The sequence below is a fragment of the Podarcis tiliguerta genome (genome assembly GCF_965153285.1).
Source record: "Podarcis tiliguerta genome assembly, chromosome: 3".
NCBI lineage: Eukaryota > Metazoa > Chordata > Lepidosauria > Squamata > Lacertidae > Podarcis > Podarcis tiliguerta.
Window position 1 is genome coordinate 63,397,516 of NC_139536.1, and position 22,367 is coordinate 63,419,882.

Sequence of the window (22,367 nt, forward strand, 5' to 3'; positions counted from 1 at the left end):
AACAAAGGCTTGATTACCTAGTCTCTCCCAAAGTGAGCTAAGCCTGGCCAGGTAGAAAGCTAAAAACTCTATAGTTTTAAGCATTCATGCATTAATGAGACTTAAGCATGTTGGTTATATGAGACTGGATATCCCACTGTCCAAAACATTTGAAGGACACCATGTTGACTCCCCTGATTGAGAGCATCCTGGAGATGTGTAGGGCAGCTTTTGACCCTAAACCATCTTTTTTTTCCCTCCTTTTTTTTTTTTTTGAGAGAAATATTCATTCTTGTGTTTTTAAACTGCCCTGTGATCCTCAGATAAAGGGTGGTATATAAATATAATAATAGAGAATATATTTGATCTCAGGATGCTTTGAACATGTTCTCTGTTCATTCTGGGACAATGCTGTATTTCCTTTGTGCATGGGACCTTATTATTCTGTGCTGTTCTAGCCACCCCTTCCTTAATCCTAGGTTTGCACTGCTTTGGTGAGTCTTAGATGTTCTGGAACATCACAAAGGATTACTGGAAAACATCCAACTGGATATTTACTTGTGAGCTGCCCATCTTGAATTATATCCTATACTACCAGGATATGCGGGCAAAGAACATGTCTGTACTTAAAGGTTGGACTAAAGTAGAAAGGAAATAATTCAAGCACTGTAACTCAGAAATGACCTAGTTGGTCATTGTCATTACAGTTTGACTCATCATAGTATGATTCAGCTCTTGGAAAGTAAACCAATATTATTGTTCTTACAGTGCAGAAGGAGAGAAGAGGTTGACAAAAGTATGACCACCTTGGCAGGTTTGAGGTTGAGAAAGAATTTGATCCTATAACTTCCAATCTTGTAGGTCACAGTCATCGCTACTATGCTATGTATGTAAGAGGCTTTTCCAGTGTCCCATGAACACTAAGTTGTGGGCCAGTAGCAAGTCACTACGTACCATGCTTGTGAAATCTTTGGTCTGGCTCCTGATTATGTCTTGCAGTTTGAGAACAAGAGAGCGCAAGGAAAGAAAAACTGCTAAGGCATCAAATATTCTTGCTCTTCTCTTTATCGTCATCCTTTGCGTTTGCTATGAAATTTGTTTCATTGTTTTCAATTTCACACTGACAAATGTGAATGTTATCTTTTGACCAGAAAAGCCACTTCCTTTTATTTTAGATAAATGAAACTGAAATTGTGCATTCTGATCAACCTATGGGATTTCTCTTGAAAAGCGGCAACAGCAAAACACTTGTCATGCTTGAGTGTCCTATCCTTGTGTACATCTTTGAGAAATAGCCTTTTTGTCACAGGCCCTGGGACATACTCTGCTTTTCTTTGACTGACAGCAGGTAATGTGTTTTATCATTAAAATTGGTTCTGAGGAGATGCACGCGGCGCTCCTTTTTTCTTTCCCAACTGTGGAGGCCTTTTTGTTTTGAAAACAATCTCTGAATAAATGGAGATAATCTCTACAAAGGGGCACTGATATTGAACTGTCATATTGTGTGTTGCTTATCAAGCACTAAAGAAATCGAATTTCATTTTAGCCATTATCTAGAGCTACTTATTAAATCATTCTGCTGTTGAAAGGTGGCTGATGGGTCAACAGGTTTTGTGTCTTTTCTTCTATCTGTCTGTCTATTATTAACCTTTAGAGAATACTAAAGCTATTATTCATTGTATCTTATAAAGTGGTGCTCAATCTTCCTGATCCATAATGGTGTGTATGTGTACCTGCCATGGCTATAGTCTCACTCTTATATATGCAATTTTCGTATTGTTGCCTGGGAATATGTGGAATTTCTCTTCCCTTTATTACTATTGAAGAAGCATCAGTTTCATCTCTGATACGAGGCTTAACATTTGATACCAAATAAATTATCCATCGCCAGTGATTAAAAGTAAACCTTGTGGTGTTATTGAAAACAAATAAGGATGGGCACAATTCCTACAATTCTTCCTTTCTCCCTCCTTCCCTTCAACTTCCTGTTTGGACCTCAGTTCATGCGCATTGCAACACAACAGTCATTATACAGAATAGAAGGACTCTCCACACTGCTCATGCATTTATACAACCATTGCACTCCTCCTTGGGGGACTGATTGTGCTGAATGGGACCTTGCGGAGGACAGTGATGGCTAGAAGAGTGCATGAAAGATGGCATGGACATCTCATTTGTGTAATTGTCAGCTTGCTGCAGTGTACAATTTATTTTTTATCCATAAGTATAAAGACACATAGCACTACATTAAGCTCCAGGTACTAGCATTTTGGATTTTATTCAGTACTATACAAAATTACAGAGGGCAGTGTGGTATTCTTGTGTGAGAAGACATCCCTAGGCTAAGATCAATAAAACTGGTATTTTCAGTGGGGTAGTTGTTATGTTAGTCTGTTTTACAGCATCAAAAGCAACAAAGGCACCTTAAAGACTAATGAATTTATTATGGCATAAACTTTTGTAGACTGGGGTCCAATTCATCAAAAGCTGGGGTTTGTGTTGATCTTTGATCCAAATTCTACTATTACCTACATTCTATTTCTCTTGGAAATAAATGAATTAGCAGTTTATTTCCAGTCATAAATGGTACATTACGGCATGATGTTGCTTACTTCAATTGAATGCGTTAGATGACAGAGCGGATATTTTGTGCTAGTTTAAAATCATAGAATTGTAGAATTAGAAGGAATTCCAACGGTCATCTAGTCCAACTGCCTGCAATGCAGGAATCTCAGCTAAAGCATCCATGACAGATGGCCATCCAACCTCTGCTTGAAAACCTCCAAGGAAGGACAGTCCAGAACCTCCCGAGGGAGACCGTTCCACTGTTGAACAGCTCTTACTGTTTAGATTATGGTTTAGCTTTTTGTTTGGATGAACACTTTTATTGTTTTATATTTGTATGGTTTTATTGAATATCTTACGTATTTTTATTGCAAATCGCTTAGAGAGTTCTTGTCGGGTGATAACGCCGAGGCCGGTGCCTCCCCCCCCCCCCATGCAGCGTCGCCCGGGATGTTGATGTTGATGTGACCCATATCCAAGGACATGAGCACACGACTAGCAGAGTCCAAACAGAAGCGCAGCCTTGAGGAGTAACATCTAAGCCTAATTTATTGCAAATTAAATCAAACAGAACAAAGAAAAATATGGCCTCTCTCTCTGTCTTTCTTTCTTGGAGAGAGAACTGCAAAAACAATGGCTATACAGAGCGGAAACAGTGTATCTCCCTTTCCACTCACAAGACTCCAATAATCAGTGCTGGAATGTAAACAGACATGTGATGTAACAATCCCACACATCTGCAGCATGGGAGGAATGGAATTCTCAACAGTTCTATGGATGTGTAACGTGATATATAAATAGCGCACTGGAAGCAGTGGTGGAGAAACCCTCTCCGGTACCCGCGGCGGGGCAGCCCGTACGGAGTGCTCATGTACGGCATCCCATATGGATTGCGCATGTGTGGCATCCTGTACGGAGTGCACACACGCAGCAGGCCGTATGGATGCTCTCGGCCGCTCTACAGCTGGAGGGAGGCAGGGGCCATCTTGTCACACACACCCCAGATTGGCACCTGGGGCAGCCCGTCCCCTCTGCCCCCCCTTCCTACACCCCTGACTGAAAGGTTGCTTAAGCTGAGTCCTCACTTAGCAATGAGTTACGCTTCTTTTCAGTCTCTAATGCACAAAGAGTTGTACATTAGGAGAATAGGCATTCCTTGAATCTAATTAGAAATTTGATTGGGTGTGTATGAACAAATAAGCTTGTGAGCCTCTGTGAAGATGAGAATAATAAAAAGTATAACTTGATGCCCTTTGGAAGTATTGCCTGCATCTTGGAGGCAAAGCCCTTAGATAGAATTGAGTTGCAAATGGGCTCAGCTGACACTCCGTAGGGCAGAGAAGCCCGGAAGACTAATAAACGGAGCACATTAGTTCTCTTCCAGTTTCAAATGAAATTATTCTTAATGAGATGCAATTAGGTTTTTTTGGAATTTACTAAACAATCTAGCGACCTCTTATCTGGCAACATAATTATTAGGAGATTACTTTCTACTGAGGCTCTGCAGATGGAGGCTTTGTGGTGCAGCAGTTTAAAACAATTGAACCTGATCTCCAGAGACCCTGTTATGAATGTTGCTCCGAGAAGAGAGCAAAAAATTGCATTTTGAAGCGCCATTTTCAGCAGCAGAGGGACAGTTGGCAGAGTTTACCAAGGCTGCTGAGAGCCGCTACAGACTTTAATTACCATCTCAGCCTTAATAGAAATTGGTTGGTCTCTGCCAATGGTAAGCACAGTGGTGAGAAATCTCAACTTGTCTTTCCACCCCGCTCCCTCCACCCTTTTTCTGGCAGGCAAAATAAAGGATGCCTTTAATGTGCCTTCCAATACTGGGGCACGTCTGTTACATTTCAAGGAACTTTGAAAACATTTTCTGCTCCACCTTTAACTTTTTTTAATATCTAGTGTAATGCGGCCAGAATGCTTATTAGTGTTCCTGCCTTGAGGAAACTAAATCAAAACACTTTGAAATTCAGCGTGACAGACTGAAACCTCACATCCCAGTCTTATTCTTCGCTGTTAAGGAGGTTCAAGCAGTGGCCTTGATTCCAGGAAGCGTTGCAGTAAATTGTGTTTTGGGGCAGGGAGGGTAAAACTACTTTTAGCCTTTCAAGCAAATGCAACGTGAAATTAAAATGTCAGGGCCAAACGAGTCAATATATTCACTGTGTGTATACATTTAATGTGTCACCATCTTCTCTTTTACTTTAACAAGACTACCTATGGAGGAGGGACGCATCTGACAATTCTAGTGACAATTCTCTCACACATCCCTCTGTAGCTGCTCTTCAGCTGCAATGGCAGCTTCCCTCCTAGTAGAACAAGGAAGTTCAGAGGGAGGGGATTTTCCATTGGGTGCCAGCACAGGAGGAACGAGTTGTTGTTGTTTTTAAAACATCCAACACTCACATGCTATAGACTGACTTCTGATGGTGCCTTCCGCAGCAGTACAAAACAATCTTCTAATAACTGTGTTTACAGATAAGAGGTTTATTTTCAAAGAATGAATAATAACCAATTAGCCTATCACCTACCATATTTTTCGCCCTATAGGACGCACTTTTCCCCCTCTAAAAATGAAGGGGAAATGTGTGTGCGTCCTATGGGGCGAATGCAGGCTTTCACTAAGCCTGGAGAGTGAGAGGGGTCGGTGCGTACAGACCCCTCTCGCTCTCCAGGCTTGCAGATAGCAGCCTGCATCCCAATTGGTGCAGATATCGGGCAGCCCCACAAGCTTGAGGGACAGCGGGGAGGTGAAGCGCCGCTATCCCACTATTCCCCAACCTGGTTTGGAGGCTGGCGGTGGGGAGAAGCAAGCTTGCTTCTCCCCATTGCCAGCCCTGCAAGCTTGCTTCTCCCCATCGCCAGCCCCACAAGCTCCAGGGACAGCAGGGCAAGCCGCTGCCCCACGGAGGCTAGAGAGGCTGTCCCTGAAGGCAAAAGAGGGAGACGGAGCGCTCCGTCTCCCTCTTCTAGCTTGGGGATGGCTGCGCAAACCTGGGGGGGAAATATATTTTTTTCCCTTGATTCCCCCCCCCCCAAAAAAAAACTAGGTGCATCCTATGGGCCGGTGTGTCCTATAGGACGAAAAATACGGTAACTTCACACACACACACGGACAAGCAGAGAGTGAGGATCAAGTTGCCACTTCTGATGACTACAGCAATGTGTCATAATGGAAATAAGAAGAGTCCTGCTGAATCAGGCTAAAGGCCCATCTAGCCCAGCAACTTGTTCTCACAGTGGCCCACCAGATGCCTATGGGTACCCCTGAAACAGAACCTGAGTTCAACAGCACTCTCCCCACTTGTGGTTCCCAGAAACGTGTTCAGAGGCATACTGTCCCTAGCAGTGGAAGTAGAACACAGCCATCGTAGCTTAGTAGCCATGGAATGTAAACCATAAACAGTTGACATTGAAAAACTTGCCTTTCTCCGTCTCAGAAGAAGCCTAGATATTGAAGTAAAAGGTCGAAAAGTGTTTTAAAAATTCGAAAATAAAAAGGAGAGGTTCCTGTGTGCAAACATCACATCTCAGATAGCTTTTTTTTTTTACAGTCGTTATGGCAATGTCTAGTTACAACACTAAATCATGAGACTGAGCCTAGCCTCCTTTCCCTCCCTTTCCCCTTCCGGTATGAATTCCCCTTCCCTTTTAGATTCACAACTGTTTACTGTGTAATTCAAACCTTAAACTGTGGTTAGTGAAAGCAAGCTGACTTCATAAGGTATGGCTTGAAGTTGGTTTGCTTAGTTAAGAGGGTTGTGTTTTTTTAAAAAAAATCTCGTTAATTCGTTTTTTCTGTTTTCAATACAAACAGACATGCATTGAGATTGCTGGGGTGGGAGGAGATTCATAAATAAGTGTGAAAATGAATTGGATGGGAGAAGGGGAAAAGAAAATGGAAAATGGAAGTGAAGGTTTCTGAACTTCTTCTGGCTGTACTAGAGGAGACAGGGAAGAAGCAAGCTTGGGTGGAGACTGTTTTTTTCCCTTGCAGTGCTAATCTATGGTTTAATATTATGTCCAAACTAGCTCAGGGTGAGTTTGCCTTGAGCTCAGTGGATGATGACCAAGCCAAAAGGCACAGGTCATTGGAAAGCTACCCAGGTGCTAGGAGAAGGCTCCAAGAAGATTCCTGTGTGCATCCATGGTGCATCCACGTATATATACTTTCCGCATGTTCATGAGGGGGTTGCTGATTCTCCAACTTTTCACACAACATGAAATACTTCTCCATAGGCTTCCTCACCTTTAGGCTTTACTTTTAGGGAGCTACGTTAGGAAGCAGGGGTATGTGAAAAGCTTATTCGAGTGCATGGCCCTTTGAAATCCAGGCTTGGACCACTGGATTTTGTCCATGCTTCTACACACTGAAGGCAACATTTTGCAGATGTCCTTGCATTCGTAAAAACAAACTGATTATCGCTCAGGTGATTGAATATATATTTTCAACATTGGTCTCCTTCATCCTACTTCAGAAACCCAGACTATCCACCTCTTTAATTAATAAATTAATAGCTAATACAGAAGAGAAAACATCTAAGTGGAAAGCTAGTCACTGTGAGAAGTAAATCCATTAATCTGTATGTAGCATACTAATTCAGAAAAGCCCATGTATCTGACAATAATATATACAAATGTATTGCAAGGATGGGGGGTGGGGATGCTTAAATGGTTGCATTGTCTTGTAAGCTGTATGCTTGAGCACATTTATTGGAGCTCCTGTTTGGCTGTGCCATCTGTGCCTTGTGCTGTTTGCTTAGTTAAGATTTTTCGTTTGGTAAATGAGCATTCTTAAAAGACAGGGAAGGCTTATGAATGGATAGAAGAACGTTTGGCTCGTTTGGCTTCACCCTTAATCTGGCAGAATACTGGGATACACAAACTATAACTTGCTGCTGTAAATAAATATACCAGGAATGTAGAATGTAGGAATGCAGTGTGTGTTGAGTGAATTTTTAGTATATGTGGTCATGGTCATGACTTTCATTGTGTAATCACTTTAATTAAGTCAGGCTATAAAGTTAGTCTTGCATGAGGAATGAATACACTAGGGAGATGGTGATGGATTGATGGCTGTTCAGGGAGTCAGACAAGTGTTGCTGGTGTTTTCCAGTTGAGTGGAGAGCTGTGCACATGTTAATGGTTGAGCTTGGGTGATAGTGCAGACCTTTACCATCTATGGTCTTTATAGGGGGGTGGTCAAGGAAAAAAGAGCCTGACATTTTGTAGTGGTGTCGTATTTTTGTTTTGGCTTTTTTTTGTCGATGAATAACAGCATTACCCAAGTAATAAATTTTAATTAATATCTGTATCATTTTGGTTACTGCTAGTTTAGTAGAGCAATTAGTGTAATTAGTAAACAGCGTTGCTTGGTGGCATGATAAATCACAGTGCAGAGCACACTGACTCTTCACCAGGATGATATATTATCCAATTTACTCAAATTTAATGCATGCCGAAAGAAACCGCAAAGCACACAGAAGCATAGCAACAGCTGTGGTGGTCTTTGGTTGCTCTTGGTGGGTTTGCTGTCAGAGACTTTGAATTGGTCCAACAATGTCAGCTAATTAAACATTTTCGTGTGGATTCTTTTTACAGTTGTCGTTCCTTTTTTTAAAAAAAAATGTAGATTTACAAATGTTTGCAAATGCTGGCAGATGTGACAGCAGAACGGGATGGAATTCTTAGGTCAAGTCAAAGCAGCTATGCAGTGGGCATTGCGCAGACTTAATCCACCAATGAAGGTTCTGTATTTCTTGTGTCACTTCTATGCTCGGACACTCCTGAAAGTAGTTCATGTTCTCTCTGTGTGTGTTTTAGAGCCTATGAGAACACCAAAAACATTGAAGATTGCTGAGATCCAGGCTCGACGCATTGCTGTGGATTGGGAATCTCTAGGTTACAACATTACTCGCTGCCACACTTTCAACGTCACGATCTGCTACCATTACTTCCGTGGCCATAATGAAAGCAAGGCAGACTGCTTGGATATGGACCCCAAAGCACCTCAGCATGTTGTGAACCACCTGCCTCCTTACACTAATGTCAGCCTCAAAATGATCCTGACTAATCCTGAGGGGAGAAAGGAAAGTGAAGAGACAATAATCCAAACAGATGAAGATGGTAGGTTCAAATTCTTCTCTTCTTGAAGCCTTAGCTCTCAAAGCAGGTGTTGAGGGAATTCTTAGCTGTGTTGCCTGCTTGAAAATTATGTTTACATGTTCATGTTAGCCTGTGAATAGTTGAACAAAATGCCCAGACGTAAATGATAGTCATGTCAACACATATCAGTGTAAATAGCTTACATGGATTTTTCTTTAAGTGCTTTGCTTGTACCAACCTTTAATATTGGAGAAAGGGGATAAACTCCAATTTGGGTGTGCAATGAGTAGCTTTAAAGGATAAGGAATGATCTGCAGACTCACAAGTGGCTGATAGACAGGTGCAAAATGAGCCTGGTGCCTGGCAAATTTCGATTGCTAGTAATAGTGACAGGCAAGGCATGTGGGAGGGGCTTTAATGCATGAGAAAGAAGGGCTGATGAAAATCCATAGGTGACTCTGTCTGGGTACCCATTAATGCTGGTACTAGCGTTACATCTGAACCAGGCCTAAGAAAAATATATGTCAGTGTTTGTTTGTCTCTAAATTCAGAGTCATTTCTACAAATTCATGTTTACAGTGCTGTGTTCTTACAACTCACTAAGTAATTATGTCTGCATATATTGAGATTACTGCCTTAAAATATCCTTTATTTACTTCTGCTAACAGCATAACTTTATTTACCTTATTTGAGGGGTAATAAGGGACACTTTATATGTTTACAAAGCTCTTTAGTGATTATCCTTTTTATGAATCTAAATTTTCAACAAATTAAAACAGCATTAAATGAAGTTCCTAATTAGATGGAAATTACAATATACAGAAGTAGCTTAATGCTCATGTAGTCAGGTTTGTGACTAACTGCATATTCAAAATGCATGAATATTGGCAAATGTGTATCTCTTAAAAGCCTTGTGCCTAAGCAGATTTGCATGTTGCACCAGGGTTGCTACCCTGGAATGCTCTGAATATTGTTGGACTTCAGCTCCTATCAGCCCCATGGCCAGTGGTCAGAGATGATAGCTGTAGTCCAGCAACAGCTGGAGGGTACCACGTTAGCCACCCCTGTTGTGACCAGTGCCTCATGAAGTACAAGCAAAATACCCTTATCTCAGGTGTGTGGGTTGCAGTTGGGAAGTGCTAAAAAAAAACCCTCTCCCATTACTGGCATTTGGGTAACTGGCACAGTTGATTCAAGATGGCATCATTGGATAAATGGCCTTGAAGTTCCTCCAGTTGTACACAGACCAAAGCTTTAAGAGATTGAAACTTTTGCTCTATCCCTGATATATGCATCACTTGGCCTAATTTCAAAAGCCCTCTGCATGTGATCAGTCCAGCTCTCTGGCAAGAGGGACCTGTCCCTCCCTAGGAGAAAGAGAATAGAGTGACAGAGAGGGAGAGAAGGTGGTGGTTGGCCCTGGCCCAGCCCACCTCTCATACTTGATGTGGGGGGACTCCAACCCTGTACTAAAAAATGGGTCCCCCCATTCACACACACACACTCCAACACATATTATTTTAGTTGACATTTTATTTTAGCTATGGCCTGAGGTATGTGACATTAAATTAGGTTAATCTTCATGGACCGCAACCGCATGAAACATTTGACAGTGAACATATTTTTAACAAAAAACAAACAAACAGAAATTATAATATTGTATAAGTATGAATCTATCTGATATCCGATGACTTATGTTCTGGGTTCAGAATCAAAGTGTCCCTAATGTGTCTCTGAATAATGCCCAATTTCTTTTCTGCAACCTAATCTGTGTTTTTGACAAATTGTAGCAGTGTTACATTTTATTTATGTATTTTTTTGTTGCGGGTAAACAAAGATGCAAATTATACTAATGCGCTGTTTCCAGTCAAGTCTACTTCCGCCAACAAAATATATGAATCCAGGAGTGTGGAATGTGAGCTGGCTGCTGGTTTCTTTCCCTTGGGGTCCTTAGAAAGAAATGTGGGGATACAAGGAAAGACATAAATCTCTTGCAGGCCCAATATTGCCATCTCCAGATGTTCAAAAATCTGTGATTTATATACATACAAAAAAATGTATATTACAAATGTGAAGTTATATTATTTTACATACTGGGATCTTCAGGTGCTCGTATAACAATTCCATATTTCTAGCTATCGTATGCCCTTTATTTATTTTCTGAAGCCAAGTCTTTCTCCTTTTCTCTTTCTCTCTCTCATATCAGATATCCAGCAGAGGAGGCAGGGAGTTGAGACAGAAACAGGAGTTGATCAGAAAGTGGGCTCTAAATAAAAACTCTTTAGCACTTGTGCTTGGAAAAAACTATTGGAGGAATAATAGGGAGGCTGGTCAAGAGATACAGTGTCTAATAGAGATGCGACAAAATGAGCTTTGAGCTGAAAGACAACATGTTGCTTACAGATAGTGGAGACCTGGCTCCCCCTTGTTATGTTTTATTATTTTCAGTTCCAAGGAGAAAGTAGTATAGGGCAAAAGTGCACCCAAGTGTAGGTACGTGTTTGTACTATTAGCAAAGAACTCTCTGCCTACTAAGTCTGGAGCAGAGTTGAGGACCCAGTTAGCCAACAGATGTGGTTGGACTAACACTCCCATCATCCCTGACCATCGCCATGCTGCCTGAGACTGATCTGAGTTGGGAATCCAACAGCACCTAAAGTTCCACAAGTTGCCCGTCCCTGGTCTAGAGTCTAGCCATTAAGAGGGGAATTTTGCAACAAATTGATTCTTCTGTTACTTTGGTATTATGACTTCTAGGGGACAAAAAGAAGTGATTTGTAGCAGAGCTGAATCACGTATCTTTATCTGAGCTAACCAACCAGTTATTTAGCTGCTGGATTCTAGGCTCTCTGTGGGGTGATGCTTTTCAGTCCAGCAGTCTTGTATTCGGTTGCAAAGCACTTTAGTTGGCCATAAGCTTGCAGCCTTAAATAACTCTGTTTGTAATGAACACTCAAGCATTGTGCATACTATAATCATGTTCATTTGCTAGACACATTTCAGTGCAGTCTGTCATGTGCACATTCAACTGCCAAAGGAAGTCTATCACCTGGGCTAGGCCCTGTGCAATATATGCTCCATTTGAGCTGTAGACAAGAGAAACACAGAGCACTGCCATAGAAAACAGAAAGATGCCTACAGCACATCAGCAAATGCCACAAAACAGCACAGAGGGACTGTCAAGGGACATCAGCCATCATCTCTGCTTGAATCTTTGTCAGTATTGTGAAGCAAAGAATAGTAGTCTTCAGTTGACTGATGGGTGAATATAACTCATGGAAGCTGAGTACTTGAATCTCATCTGTGCACCTATGGACTTTTTGCTCCATGAATTTATTTTTAATTCACCAAATTAATTTGTTTGTCCCAGGGGCAGCATATTATTGTTAATTTCATAGAATCTGAAATAATTCTGACACTTGTGATGGACCTCTTGATGCCTACTGCTTATAATTCCTTTGATTCAATGGCTTTGTTTCTGCCCATTACAAATTTGCAACATGTTTTGGGAACAAATCTTTCAGAAAGGTCATATATGGAACTTGTCAGGGAACTGCCATCAGCTCAGGGGGGAGAGGGGAAAAGCCGGATGGATTACAGAGAGCCCCCAAAGATCGTGGGAAGCAGCACTTCCTCAGTGGAGGAAGGTAGCCACGCCTCTAGTGGAGAGGAGATGCAGGGCTCGGAGGAGGTGAGGCGGTGCCAGGACACCTTGCCTGAGCAAAGCGGGGAGGAGAGAGCTCCCCCGTTACCCACGCCTTCCTTGCACAGTAGGCTTCCGTGCAGAGAGGGGTGGCGCAGACTGGGCGTCCAGAAACTACTCTGCTGGGGAAGGTTTAAGGACTGCCCACTCTCAGATTCTGCCAGTCAATGAGCAAGACACGGAATAGAGGCGCTCTGCATTCTAAAGGTTTTTATCACCGATAAGAAAGCTTTAAAACAGACTATTGAAGCATATTGCCTGTTTGCTCTCGAGCAACCAACCGATACTTCTAACAGAACTCATTGCATTTTAAGGTTTAAGAGTGTGAGGTTGAAGGGTGAATGATTTAAAAGGTAGGCTAATACAACTTTAAATAGAAGTAACTTGTTGGAGCTTTCTTAATTTCCCCATCCCCTTTGCATTGTCCCACACTTTCTTTTTAGATACACACCTTTGCCAAATGATCTGCTGATAGTTCCAACAGGCTGTAATGTGGCTCATAATTCACCTGTGGAATTTCAAAGCTGACTCATTTTGAACCAGTTTATTCATGGTCCAGGCTGCTATTTAAACAACAATCCATACATTCTCAAAACCAAGCTGCCATTTAATGTGGCTTGATTCTAAGCCCAATACTTATTCATTTGAGGGGGTTGCCTTTATCTGACTTTGGGGAGAATTGTTTCGCTAACACCTTTAAACCTGGATGTTTTTTGTTTGTTTTACAGTGCCTGGTCCTGTACCAGCAAAATCACTAAAAGGAACTCCCTTTGAAGACAAGATCTTCCTAAACTGGAAAGAACCTATGGATTCAAATGGGATCATCACACAGTATGAGGTATTTAAAAAAAAAAAAATGGCTGCGGTGTCCTGTGTTTGGAGTATGCATGTGAATCTTGGGGATGATATGTACATTTTCCCTAAAACTTTAAGCTGTGCTTCATTCTTCACTGGCATGCTGGTCTTCAACTTAGTGTGTGCCAATGTAGTTGGCCTGGAAAATGTCTCCAGTCAAAATCACCCTGATCCATATTCAAAACTGGCTCCGAAGAATCCAGAAGAACTATTTCTTCCATTACTTTGTAGGAATGAGATATGTTATAAGTTTGTCCCTTCTTTTGAGTCTCTTTTTGGTGCATGGGAATTTAATGATAAACTTAATCTTTTTTTTTTTTTAAGTGAACTCTTTTTCTGTGCAGAACAGTAAAGTATATAATAATGTGAATCTATTCATGGTGCTGTCCACACAATGACTGACCTGAGCCTGAAATCAGTATGTCATAATAATCCTTAAATTAAATTACAGAATGGTTGAACTGTTGTGATTAAAAAATATTAAGAGCTCCTTCTAAAATTATATAATGATACAGGCTTGCTCTGCCAATAGACTTTTAATAAATGATGAAACCTAGAGCTTAAATTTGTAACTTTGATTTAGATCTAGTAGCATTAATATATAGCTTTCCTGAATCATGATTTAATGGAGCCCTGTCCAGTGAAGGCTACAGGTAATATATGTGAAAATTTATTAATAGAAACCTGACAATTCTAGTCTTCAAGGTAACGTGTTTTTCCCCTTCAAGAAACTCTGAATGCAAATTCTGGTGATTCAAAAAGCAGCAACAGTGGTTTGATGAATGAGCCCTTGGGGAAGGAAGGGAAAACAATAATTTTGCACCAAATTTCCTGTGTATCTATCATACTCCGAACTGGGCAGCCTTGACAATATTACTTTTCTGCTTAAAAAGCAAATTAAATACTTACAGGAGGCAGTTAAATGCCATCATATTTTACATGACCTAACATATTTCTGCTTATCCTCATTAGCACTTTACATTCTTGAATTTCACCACTATACTAATGAAAAAGCTCAGTATATCATGGGTGGGCTTGAATACATACGTAGTATGGCTTCACTATATTTAAGTAGTACTTTTTAACAAAAAGAGAGGAATGAAGGAAATAAGCAGCTGTCTGCCACTTTACGATAACAAAGCAAATAAGAGGGCTTCCTGCCTTCACCTGGATGACAAGATTTGAAGTAGATATCTGATTTTGTAGAGAAACTAGAGAAAGCCCACACAACTTGTGGCTCAACAGCCACAGTAGCCTGGGGTCAGGGGACAGGACTCAACATACGTCTAAATTTTGCCGCTTGCCAAGCTGCAGTCAGCATGATTGGTCCAACGTTGTATATAGTAGGTCCAAGGGACCGTTTTCTGCTGAAGGGCCACGTCCCCGGGTGACGAACCTTTGGGGGCCTATATGTCTGATGTGCCAGAGGCAAAAGTGGTTGAGGAAATGGATGCAACTCTTCCTGTGTATAGTGGACTATATTCCAGCCAGGCATGTTTCTATTCATGCGCGCGCGCATACACACACGCACACACACAAAACCCATCCAGGCAAGTAAGAGGCATGTTTACAGTTAAAGGACAATTTCCGATCAGGCAAAAGTACTTGAGGATGATGCAGAGCAGGGCTGCTGAGGGAACATGGTCTGGGGAATGTCCTGGGAGCCAGAATTAGAGGCCTGTCGGGTCTGGGGTTCCCTATTGTAAAGCCTTAAATTAGTGAAATGTAGAACCATTTTGTTCATCTCATAAAAATTGTACAAGCCAAAACATTTTTTCTGATGTTAAAGATTGATTTACCGAGCTTACAGAGAGCCAAGGTGGAGAGATTGTCGTGTGTCCGTTGCCACTATATGCTAAGTTTGGATTTGAAAGCAAGGTTCTTTCGCTGAAATCCAGAAGCTTAATCTAAATGTTTCACTGATTCTCAGAAATTCCTTAATCCTGCCAGGGATCCTGCTAAGACTCTGAAATTGTTTCCACAGGTCAGTTACAGCAGCATAAGATCATTTGATCCCGCAGTTCCAGTGGCTGGGCCAGCTCAAACTGTGTCAAAGCTATGGAACAGTACACATCATGTCTTTTCCCATCTACATCCCGGGACTACCTACCAATTTTATATAAGGGCCAGCACAGTGAAAGGATTTGGGCCAGCTGCGGCAATCAATGTAACCACCAATATTTCAGGTAATGGCAAGCACACACACACAAATATTTTTCATATTCTTACATTTGTTTTTACATAAATTCTTTCCCCTTCCCTTCAGGGAATAGTAACAAAACATGCTGACTGCAGTCAAGAGAAGATCATTGGGTTTAGTTAAACATGCAAGGAGGGGACATTGTGAATGAGAGTGCAAGCTGCATCCCATTCCCCTTGCCCTGTGCATTTTTCAAGAGTGATTATCTGCAGTGGGGAAGCCTCCTTTGTTCATGGAGGTAACTGCATGTTTGCAGCCCTGATAACTCCAGGCATGGGAGCCTCCATGACTACTGGAGGCTTGCTTGATGAAGACAATTGCCCCTGAACATGTGGACTATGATTGAGATGGAGGGCAGTGTAGAGAGAGAGAGACCTACTGCACTCATGCAGTCTCCCCTCCTTGTGTGTTAACTTAGTCTCCATAATATGGGGGTCGCTAACGCAGTGCCTGCAGTACCTGTGAAGGCAGCCTTTGGTGCCCCAGGATAAACCAGAATCCTCAAATTCAAAGCTTTCATTTTTTAACAAATAAAGTTTCTACCGTTTTTAGAACTTGAGGTATGATGCAAAATTTACTTGTCCTTCCCATGCTCCCTCCTCACCACTCTCTCTTGGTCCACCCTTTCAGCATTTACTTTGCACTCACCTGAAAAATTCCAGCAGAGGTGGGAGAGAGGGAAAGGTGAAGTATGCATGTATAAGGGAAACACAGAAAGATGTCTATGTGTCTGTGTTCCATATGCATGTCTGCACTCTTTAAGAGTGAACGTGGTATGGCCACCTTGGTACATCTTTTGCCTGGTGCTGAGACAAATTATCCCTGTTGCTTTTAGACAGCAACAGCATGTGAGTATACGAGTGTGTATGTGTGTGATTAATATTGTGCGATCTCCACAATTGGGACCAGCAGGACATAGCTGACTTCCTATGGCAAGCCTATTGTTCAGTTTGGTCCCACCAGGAAATTTTGTGCTATACCACACCCTCAGGCCATGTTGTCCCTGGTGCCCACAACACTTTCTTAAATTTAAGAAATGTGACCCCTGCACAATGAATGCCTAAAAAGGGTTAATGAGTGAATGGTAACAGGTAACAGAGTGTTTTGCACAGTGTTCTGTTCAGGTGGGCAAACACATAGAAAGGTGATTATATATACAGTCTGAAACCCACATGGAGTAATTTGGATTATTTTGCATCCTTGTAGAAGAATATCCAACCCTCTTGTGCAGTTATACATACACACAGAATCATAGAGGTGTCGAGCTGGAAGGATATGCAGGAATGTTTTTGCCCAATGTGGGGCTCGAACCCACAATGCTGAGATTAAGAGTCTCATGCTCTACCAATAGAGCCATGTTCACGGTACTATTTATATAGCATGAGCTGTGTGTTTAATTTCATTTATTTTACTGAATACAGTGGTGCCCCACAAGACGAATGCCTCGCAAGATGGAAAACCCGCTAGATGAAAGGGTTTTCCGTTTTGGAGGTGCTTCGCAGGACAAATTTCTCTATGGGCTTGCTTCGCAAGACGAAAATGTCTTGCGATTCCTGGGGGTTTTTTTCCGCTCCCCACCCCCTTTTTCTAAGGCACTAAACTGCTAATAGCCTTTTAGCAGCTAATCCGCTAACCCCTTAAGCCTTTAATAGCCGCTAAACCGCTAATAGTGCTAATCCGCTAATCTGCTAATGGACTTGCTTTGCAAGACGAAAAAACCGCTAGACGAAGAGACTCATGGAACGGATTCTTTTCTTCTTGCGAGGCACCACTGCAATGGAAATTGGTTTAGGGTGCTAAAATCCAAACCGAGATGCATAAATGAAAAAAATGCACCTCTAATTTAAGGTTGTTCATCGTTTTATATTAAACTTTACTGTGTTTGCTATCTTTTATGCACGACACAAAATAGGTAAGTAGAGTTTGCACATGAGTAATATCAAATAGGAAGCTAAAGCACCCACAGTTCTTCAATAGGGTAGGAGAAGGTTCTGGGCTTGTTTGGAAACTGAGCTTTGTAGAGCTACTGGAAGTGAGTGCTGGAGTCCTGGGAAATGAATGCAATGTGTTACATCAGCTGTTGTTTCTCTGTATCATCAACATGGCCATTAAGGGAAACACACATTTTGCCATGCCGATAATGATTTTGGGCCAGGTTGCTATACATTATTCACTTAAAGAGCATGGGACGTTTACTGGTTCCAGCTATGTTGGGAGATTTTCATAAAATGTTCCTGCTTTTTCATTCTCCTACACTGTGCCATGGATTTAATGCAGGGGTGGAGAACATAGTGCAACAGATGATGTTGGACTTCACATTCCATCAGCCCCAGCCATCATGGCCAGTGTTGAGGGACTGCAGGAATTGTAGTTGGAGATGGGGAAGTACCATAGCTCAGTGGTAGAGCACCTTCTTTACATGCAAGAGGTCCCAAGTTCAATCCCTGGACCCTCCAGGTAGGACTGGGTGACACCACTTTATGAAGTCCTGGAGAATTGGTGCCAGTCACTGCAGACAATATTGAGCCAGGTGGACCACTGGTCTGACTTACTATTGGACAGCTTTCTGTTTCCCTGTGTAGTCTGAGAAGGTTATGGAGACACCATGTTAGCTTAGCCCTGAACTGATACATTTTGAAATAAATGGGGTAGAATCCAAAGTAGCACTAAATCTCTTGTTCCATCAGTGCAAGAATGGAAATCCTTATGCTTTCTAGGGGTTAATAAAACCTTCTCCAGAAAATTTGGGGATGCTGTAGGGCATACGCAGAGAAGGAAAAAGTCCTGTTGTGCAAGCAGAAATCTTTATGCTGACGGGACATAGCTGGTTGTTGGTTATCGTGGCAAGAAATGAGACATGGGATCATGAATGACTTCTGTATTCAGAAGGAACAAGTATTCGCTAGGCTCCCATGTGTATGGCAACTGCAAATCTTTTTTTTTTCCCGGTCAAATACATTCCGAAATCAGTTCATAATGGCAGTACAGAGAGCAGATAGCCTGTCTCTACAGAAAGCTGTATAAGGGTTAGAAGAGAGTCAGAAGCTGCTTGCTGCTGAAATGCAGGGTATCCTTTCATTTGAATAGTGGTTCTTTATCACCTGGCAGCCTCAACAGAAAAGTGATTCTGTTTCAAAAGGCTGGGATTAAACATCAGGTTTCTAGAGATGAATAATTTAGGAAGGATAGATTCGAGTTTTCAGAAGACCTGAAAAATTATAATTACCGTATATACTCGAGTATAAGCATTTTTTATGCTGAAAAAGCTCCCTTCGGCTTATACTTGAGTGAGGGTCCTTGTCGGTGGTTGTGGAGGAGGAACGAGCAGCCCGAAAACAACCCTTTCGGGCTACTTGTTCTTCCTCCGCCGCTGCTGCCACCAGCCTCTGCCTCTTGGCAGCACCCTAGGTAGGCAGGGGGACGGGAGGGGCTGGGGGGAGAGGTTTGTGGTGTGGTGAACTGGCTTATACTCGAGTCAATAAGTTTTGCCAGTTTTTTGTGGTAAAACTAGGTGCCTCAGCTTATATTTGGGTCGGCTTATACTTGAGTATATACAGTGTTTTACCATGTACAACTGTTAATGCTAATGTTTTTTATCCTGAGCTGCCATATCACTGTCACATCATTTCATAATTTCAATCAATTAAGGGGGGGGATTGATCATGGTAGAACAGTTTATACATAATAGATACACAGTTCCACAGTATGCTCCTGCTGTTAATTGAGGAGTATTTCTTATGCAACATTTGTTGAAACACTGAATAAAAATGATCATGATATCTTCAGATCATAAGAGTCTACCCACAAGTACGCAAAAATTTATATACCACTCTTCTAGTCATTCTGCATCTCCCAGAACAATTAAAACCAACATGCAATGCATTCCAGAAATACAATAGTATTCTTCATCCTCATCATTCACTTTCTTCACAAAAACAAATCAAAGTAATTTACCAAATCCATAAAACACTAAAACAACCAAGTATCTGATCACAACTGAGAAATGTGATTGTTTGTACATTATAGAAACTGGTAAAAAAGCTATGTGTTTTGGCTGATTTTATTTTTCTTCTGATTAGCTCCCACATTACCAGACTATGAAGGTATTGATGCATCTTTCAATGAAACAGCCATCACTGTGCTCCTGAGACCAGCACAAGCCAAAGGAGCTCCTATCAGGTAAAAAACAACCAGCACCACAATATGCAAACCATTCTATAGTTAAAGCCTATGCCTAAACATTTAGATCAGTGTAGCCAACTACTAGGGACGCGGGTGGCGCTGTGGGTTAAACCTCAGAGCCTAGGACTTGCCAATGAGAAGGTCGGCGGTTCAAATCCCCACGACGGGGTGAGCTCCCGTTACTCGGTCCCTGCTCTTGCCAACCTAGCAGTTCGAAAGCACGTCAAAGTGCAAGTAGATAAATAGGTAGCGCTCTGGCGGGAAGGTAAACAGCGTTTCCGTGCGCTGCTCTGGTTTGCCAGAAGCGGCTTAGTCATGCTGGCCACATGACCCGGAAGCTGTATGCCGGCTCCCTCGGCCAATAAAGGAAGATGAGTGCCGCAACCCCAGAGTCGGTCACGACTGGACATAATTGTCAGGGATCCCTTTACCTTTAGCCAACTACTGTCCCTCCAGAAGTTGTTGGACTACAACTTCCATCATCCCCATCTAGTATGGGTATGGCAGAGATGATGGGAGTTGGAATCCAACAGCATCTGGAAGGCCACAGGTTAGCTACCCCTGATTAGATAATAAAATAATTTTTCAATTATCAGTAATCTTAGCTATTCAAGGCCTGATCCATTGAAAGGCTTCTTTGATCTTGTCAAGTTCTTGTTTAACTATTTGATCTTTTACTACTATTAGCATTTGTGAAATATGGAAGATGCTCAATCCAATGCAGATAGGACATGACATTTGAGTAAACCTGCAACCCTTATATGGTGATATGTTCCTGGTTCAGCAGTAAAAGACTTGGGCGGTCTAGGTTCAAGTCCCCTTCTGCCATGGACATACCGTGAGGCTATGGGCCCAGATGATGTGTCCTGGCCTCAGTTCCCTGTTGTTAAAAAGTGGAGTAGTGGTGGGGATACATACGCATAGGGGATAATGCTCTGCAACCACACTTGCCAGAAGAATTAAGAAAATTTGCACAACCTTGTTTGCATATGAAGCAAGATGGTGTTTCTTGCTTCAGCAAGTTCTTTGAAATGACTTCTGTAGTCTGGATATCTCTATTTAAAAATCTGTGTTTCACCTCTAGATGATGTGGCGATGTTGTTTTTGTTTAATTTTTGTAGCTTTTGATGTTAATAGTTTGTGTTTCTATGACTTATTTATTTAAACTGATACCCTACCCTTCTTCCAAAGGAGTCCTGGTAACAAACACAGAAAAGTTAAAACATTACAGTTAAAAATAAAATGAAAACATATGGAAAACATTTATTTATTTATTTTTTAAAAGCAAATGTTAAAAACATTTTAAAACATTTTTAAGAGAATCACATACCCTCACATGTAATGGTTTCAAACTTGCCAGTCTTTCAACCTGGGTAAACATGAATGTTTTTATGCTTCTCCTGAACATTGTTAATGAGGAAGACAGAGAGAAGCACCTTGCCAGGGAGTACTTTCCACAAATGGGGAGCTGCCACCAATAAGGCCCTGTCACTGGTCAACAATTCTGCATTCAAGCTGCTGTTTAAGCATTGAATGTGAGCCATTGAATATGAGCAAACTCCAGAACTCTTCTATATGAGGAACAGACCCCTATATGAGAGACCCTCCTCACATAGAGGAGCTTTTTATGGTGCAGTAGTATCTGTTCCCTATTTACTATGGCACTAATTTCTGCTCTTTTTAAAACAATTATCTGGCTTAGCTTCAGGTTACTTAGTTGTGGCAAGATAAGTCCCAGCTGACGTTCTGAAACCAGAACATCTCAGGATGCATTTTTGACAGCCCATTTCTATTCTCGATCTCTCGGGAAAATGCCAATGTTAAACAGTTCAACAAACTTACTCAATTTAAATATGCAGCATCTAATTATGTGTTTCAGGAGTCAGCCTTCCTGATATAAATGCTCCCTTGTATTCCTTGCCTGCTTTGTGCACATGCCTCTTGAAGCAGATGTTTGGGTAATCCAATTCAAATTTGCAGGTGCCGTCAATCATTCCTTAAGATGCAACATGCGGCGGTAGTCACAGCTCTAATCATGACATAATCGTGTCTTGCCTGCCAAGCGTTATCTCATAATCTCTAGTTTTCTTTATGGCCTCCTGAAGTTGTAAGCCAAACAGCAGACATGAAATACAAAGGGAGACTGGATGAATCAGTATTTATAATCAGATATTAAGCCTTACTTTTACCAAGCTGGAGGCTCTCAGCTCAGCCAGTAAGGAAGAAACATTTATTCATCAGTGAGCTGCAAAGAAAGGTGATTTGCTTATCAGTGGCAGCATGCACTGTTTAAGCCTCTCTACTGAACAGTGTCCCCGAAATTAATAAATAAAGGTGGCAAGTAATTGCCAATGAATGATTATAAGGACCAACTAATCCAGAATGCGGCAGCTAGACTGGTGACTGGGAGTGGCCACCGAGACCTTATACTATGGGAGGAGCATTCTCATAATAGATTGTTTATCCAGTTAAAATAAACTCACTGCAAGTTGAAATCTAGATTTTCTTCAAACCCTACTCCCTGATATGCTAGTCTTGTGTGTGCTGTACACCCTCCTCAAAGCAGGCAATCTCCTGTTTGCCCCCTGAAATGACATACTCCAGCATCAGATTTACCACCTCGTCTGCTTCTTTTGGTGAATTAAGCTTCAGTGCCCTTGAAATAGCAAAATGTGAACACTCCCTCTGTTGCCTCCCTAAAAGATAATGAATGTTTGTAACTCCTCCCTTGAATGAAACCTTGGTTTCATGTTAAAACATAAATTGAATCATAAA

At 41.7% G+C, this 22,367-nt stretch overlaps 1 protein-coding gene across 20 annotated transcripts in view; it reads left to right on the forward strand.

Moving 5' to 3' along the window:
* PTPRK (protein tyrosine phosphatase receptor type K) overlaps positions 1-22,367 on the forward strand; it is a 325,128-nt gene that overhangs the window by 231,211 nt on the left and 71,550 nt on the right. For all 20 annotated transcript variants that reach the window (XM_083434768.1, XM_083434774.1, XM_083434776.1 and 17 more), the window contains exons 8-11: positions 8,371-8,673; positions 13,084-13,193; positions 15,195-15,396; positions 19,490-19,589. In XM_083434768.1, the coding sequence (XP_083290894.1) occupies positions 8,371-8,673; positions 13,084-13,193; positions 15,195-15,396; positions 19,490-19,589 (715 nt within the window). The remainder of the gene's footprint in view (positions 1-8,370; positions 8,674-13,083; positions 13,194-15,194; positions 15,397-19,489; positions 19,590-22,367) is intronic.